This window comes from Aulonocara stuartgranti, assembly GCF_965226115.1.
Source record: "Aulonocara stuartgranti genome assembly, chromosome: 5".
Lineage (NCBI taxonomy): Eukaryota > Metazoa > Chordata > Actinopteri > Cichliformes > Cichlidae > Aulonocara > Aulonocara stuartgranti.
In genome coordinates this window covers 17,346,636-17,351,870 of record NC_138943.1, presented here as the reverse complement: position 1 = coordinate 17,351,870, position 5,235 = coordinate 17,346,636, and the positions used below count along the sequence as shown (strand labels likewise).

Below are 5,235 nucleotides of genomic sequence, written 5' to 3'. Positions count from 1 at the left end.
AATGAAATTACTCTAACTACCAACATGGACCATTCCACAACAACTTCAGAGACTTCCTCCAGTTCGCCTTCCACAGTCACTTCAGAAAGCACTAGTTTTACTCCAACATCCCCAGAACAAAGTACTCAAACAGCTGTAACAGGCACTAGTACAACAGAGAACAAAGCAACAACTCTTGAGACTTCTGCGACAATGACATCCGCACACCCTGAATCACCAACAACTTCTATTACAACAATGACCCAAACAGGAACAACACAGTCTACAGAGTCTGTCACACCAGTCACCACCAATGAAATTACTCTAACTACAAACATGGACCATTCCACAACAACTTCAGAGACTTCCTCCAGTTCGCCTTCCACAGTCACTTCAGAAAGCACTAGTTTTACTCCAACATCCCCAGAACAAAGTACTCAAACAGCTGTAACAGGCACTAGTACAACAGAGAACAAAGCAACAACTCTTGAGACTTCTGCGACAATGACATCCGCACACCCTGAATCACCAACAACTTCTATTACAACAATGACCCAAACAGGAACAACACAGTCTACAGAGTCTGTCCCACCAGTCACAACCAATGAAATTACTCTAACTACCAACATGGACCATTCCACAACAACTTCAGAGACTTCCTCCAGTTCGCCTTCCACAGTCACTTCAGAAAGCACTAGTTCTACTCCAACATCCCCAGAACAAAGTACTCAAACAGCTGTAACAGGCACTAGTACAACAGAGAACAAAGCAACAACTCTTGAGACTTCTGAGACAATGACATCCGCACACCCTCAATCACCAACAACTTCTCTTACAACAATGGCCCAAACAGGAACAACACAGTCTACAGAGTCTGTCCCACCAGTCACAACCAATGAAATTACTTTAACTACCAACATGGACCATTCCACAACAACTTCAGAGACTTCCTCCCGTTCGCCTTCCACAGTCACTTCAGAAAGCACTAGTTTTACTCCAACATCCCCAGAACAAAGTACTCAAACAGCTGTAACAGGCACTAGTACAACAGAGAACAAAGCAACAACTCTTGAGACTTCTGCGACAATGACATCCGCACACCCTCAATCACCAACAACTTCTATTACAACAATGGCCCAAACAGGAACAACACAGTCTACAGAGTCTGTCCCACCAGTCACAACCAATGAAATTACTCTAACTACCAACATGGACCATTCCACAACAACTTCAGAGACTTCCTCCAGTTCGCCTTCCACAGTCACTTCAGAAAGCACTAGTTTTTCTCCAACATCCCCAGAACAAAGTACTCAAACAGCTGTAACAGGCACTAGTACAACAGAGAACAATGCAACAACTCTTGAGACTTCTGCGACAATGACATCCGCACACCCTGAATCACCAACAACTTCTATTACAACAATGGCCCAAACAGGAACAACACAGTCTACAGAGTCTCTCCCATCAGTCACCACCAATGAAATTACTCTATCTACCAACATGGACCATTTTACAACAACTGTTTTGGTGACAACTTCAGAGACTTCCTCCAGTTTTCCTTCCACAGTTACTTCAGAAACCACCAGTTTTACGCCAACATACACTGAACAACGTACTCAAGCACTGGTAACAGGCTCTAGTACAACAGAGAACAAAGGAACAACTACTCAGGCTTCTGAGATAATGACAACCGTACTTCCTGACTCACAAGCTACAGTTTTACAACCCAACTCAAGTACTACTGTTCCCAGCCGTACATCTTCTTCTTTCTCCTCTTCAACCACATCTGTGACCTATTTAACTGATACATCCACCAGTGAAACAACAATTGTAGGCTCTGTCACAAATTCTCCTACATCGTCAGCAACAGTTAGTTTTTCTTCATCAATTACTCTCCCCACAAATTTGACATCCTCTTTGACAACAATTGTGTGCCAAGATTTTGCCTATGGAGACTCATGTTCTTATGGAGAAAACAACACTGTCCCAATCATTGGTGAGGTTTTTCATTTCCGTATAGTTTTTCTTAAAAATAATATATTTTCATTACCTTTTACATAAATTGATATTTTGACTTCTTGCGTTATATCTGTGTTTTCTCCCCCACTTTTGCATGTCCAAGGTAAAATGTTGTCATAAATGGCTTTTAAAATCTTTCAATTTTTTGTAGATACTGCACCCGTGCGCAAAGTAAACATTACTTTCAAATTCAACGTCACTTTTATCCAGGCTTTTCTTAATTTAACTTCACCTGAATCACAGATATTCATCAACAAATTAGAAGCACAGGTACAGATAATTTTCTTCATATTCAATATTATGAGTTATTATTTTTAATTAGTATTACAAAGTATTTTGTAATACAAAAAAATATAAAATTATTTAAATCTTTTATCTGAAATGTTGCATAATCCCTTCTGTCCTTTTTTTTTTACAGCTCAGAAGCCTGTGTAGACAAGCAGATCCCCAGGCCTATAAAACAGTTAAAGTAATCAAATTAAGGTAAATTTTCCTTCAACATTTATTAAACTATTTGTTACATTTATTATTACCTTTTAAGAAAGAGATAGCTGTTTTCTCATAACATTTCTACCATTTTTTGTAGTGAAGGAAGTGTTGTTGCAAAGAGCCTGGCGGAGTATCAGTATCAAAACAATGAAACTCAAATCGAGTTTATTAACACTCATCTTAGTGTGGTTTTGAAGAATATCCTACAAAATGAAAATAACCTCAACAAAATTTCTTTGGCTTTTGGTAATCAAAGTGTGGAGTTAAATGATCTCAGCTTTGAGGCACCTGCCATTACTAGTAAGTGTGTTGTATGTTGTTCTAAATGTAAAGCACAATCAGCCATTCTTTATTCATTTTTCTTAAATTTGTCCTGTTTATTTTACATTATAGTATGTTGAATATATATATGTTTTGAAATCTTGTAGATATCACAGAGTTGAAGCCTTTTATTAACTGCACTCAGTTTGCTAATTACACTGAAGAGATTACTAATGGTCAATGGCAGTGTGTTGGACCATGCAAAAGAAACCCTGATTACTGCAATGGACACGGAGAATGTTTAAATGACATTTACACAGGCCCAGTCTGCAGGTAATAAAATGTCTATCTATCTATCTATCTATCTATCTATCTATCTATCTATCTATCTATCTATCTATCTATCTATCTATCTATCTATCTATCTATCTATCTATCTATCTATCTATCTATCTATCTAGTTTTTTTTGTAAAAACTATTTTTATTAAACCTCTTTTGAATTTTACCCAGGTGCTACGAAACCAGCCTGGAGCAGTTTTATGGTCCACAATGTGACCTTTTCCGCCGAGGTCCAGGTTTCTATGGAGCACTGTTTGGCTCACTCGCAGTAGCGCTCCTGCTCTTCATTATAATCGTCATCGCTGTCATTTTCAAAAGGAGACATACGTATACTCGGTGGGTTATGATGCCTTCTGCGCGTTTTCCTGTAATGTACTCTGGAAAAAAAATCGCTTTTTGTGTTCATTCATTGAGTAAAAACACAAACAAGCATCCTTTTCTTTTTTAGGAAAAGGAGCAACTCTCAGAGGAGAAGATTGTCTTTTCTTGAGGGAGATTTCTTTGACTTCACTGATACACGTATGTCTTACTCTAATTACTATCATATTCAGAGATTTATTATAATAATTATTTATGATTAGTTATTAATAATGCAATAATTATTTTAAACTTTTTCAGCAATGTTTAAAAATATGATTTTTGACTTTGTCTTTCAGGAATTTCCAACTTGGGACTGGCAGGCACTTATAGATCAGAAAACATTTAGAAACTGATATATTCACTATATTATATAAAATTAAGCAATTAGTTACTGTTTTAATCGCTAATAATCTTACTTAAAGATCAGTAAGAACTATCATCTTTTAATTTTAAAACATTTTGAAGTTGTTTTGCTATTTATCATTTATTTATAAGAACTTAAATTTAATGCATATGTTTTTGCACGTATATTATTTTCCACACCAACATATCATGGAGCACCATTTCTCTTTTTATCCTATCTTGACATATCTTTCTCAGCACTGTTCAAATAGTAAAAATAATAATAAATCTCTTTTAACCTGAAGTTTTTGCCTGGAAAATCTACATTTTCTGAATGCACAAACTGAGAAACGCACTGTATCATCTATAGATAATTTTGTTAAATAACAAGTTAATTTTGTCTTTAGTGTTATTAAACAATATGCAATATGGGCTAGCTACTGCTTATACTCTATGATATATCTCTATTGAGCTTGTTACAATTAACATCTAACAGTAGTGAAACACAAAAAATGCTTACTGTAGCATTCAAATACACACATTTGCATATTTGTTAAACATCTGTCCAGTTAAAATGTTACACAGTATCTATGCAATGGTTTTACTGTATCAGATAGGTGCTTCTGTTTTTTGTTCGTTTTTGCTTTTTAAACAGCATCTCTATTTTTATCCATTAAAAAAAAACAAAAAAACTTTGACACCCCAACAAGAAAATAATCCAGACTAGGGCGCTGCAGTCCACAGTCACCTGCCACTAGATGGCATAGATGTGCTTATTTTAAGTGTTTCGCTTTTGAAGAGTCAAAGGAGAAAGAGACACAGACCATGGCCTTTAATGGAATTTTAAGATTTTTTTTTCATAGAAAGGAAATCAAACTACTTTTGCATGTATTTGCAGCTGATTCATAATAGAAAAACAAACTTAACTTTGGTTCTTTTGAGATAAGCCCTTGATTTGGTTTTGTCTCCACCTAGTGCCTCAATAGAGGTGGTACACTGAGCAAGTTCTTTACCTTTGCTTGATGTTCTATATTTCCTACACAGGTACTGTGACCTGAATAAAATTTAACCAGCAGCACTGCAGCCCGAGTTAAATATTTACAAATCACCTCACAGCAAACGATAAGAAAAGTTACGCCTAAACATGAAGTTAATGCAAACAATGGAACTTATTTTTTAGTCTAGCTTCATGATTTTTGTTTTGTGTGTGTATGTGCATTCCTCTGTGTGATGGAGTAGAGGAAGACACACAATCCATACTTCTCCATCCTCTCTTGAAAATATATGAGATTGTGGATAGTCTAGCTATAGATATACTGCATCATCAGCACTTCTCCAATATGACCATTCCTACTTTTTATTTCTATAGTGTAGACCTATGAAGTCCTACAGAAACACCTAAACATATATGGGCTCTTTAACACAAAGAACTGTAGTGTAACCAG

At 36.2% G+C, this 5,235-nt stretch overlaps 1 protein-coding gene across 1 annotated transcript; it reads left to right on the top strand.

Moving 5' to 3' along the window:
- Window positions 1-1,161: 1,161 nt before the first annotated feature.
- On the top strand, window positions 1,162-4,094 carry LOC309707359 (uncharacterized protein). Its single transcript, XM_082534673.1, has 8 exons — window positions 1,162-1,975; window positions 2,150-2,268; window positions 2,417-2,481; window positions 2,585-2,787; window positions 2,916-3,081; window positions 3,260-3,424; window positions 3,537-3,607; window positions 3,745-4,094. The coding sequence occupies exons 1-8, from the start codon at window positions 1,189-1,191 to the stop codon at window positions 3,792-3,794; spliced, it is 1,626 nt and encodes a 541-aa protein (XP_082390799.1). The 5' UTR covers window positions 1,162-1,188; the 3' UTR covers window positions 3,795-4,094.
- The last annotated feature ends 1,141 nt before the right edge of the window (window positions 4,095-5,235 follow it).

Bases quoted from the DNA above. Each gene is read 5' to 3' on its own strand.
- LOC309707359 (XM_082534673.1), top strand. From the start codon at position 1,189: ATGGACCATTCCACAACAACTTCAGAGACTTCCTCCAGTTCGCCTTCC. The intron at 3,082-3,259 runs GTAATAAAATGT...AATTTTACCCAG, and splicing joins TACACAGGCCCAGTCTGCAG to GTGCTACGAAACCAGCCTGG. The intron at 3,608-3,744 runs GTATGTCTTACT...TTTGTCTTTCAG, and splicing joins CTTTGACTTCACTGATACAC to GAATTTCCAACTTGGGACTG.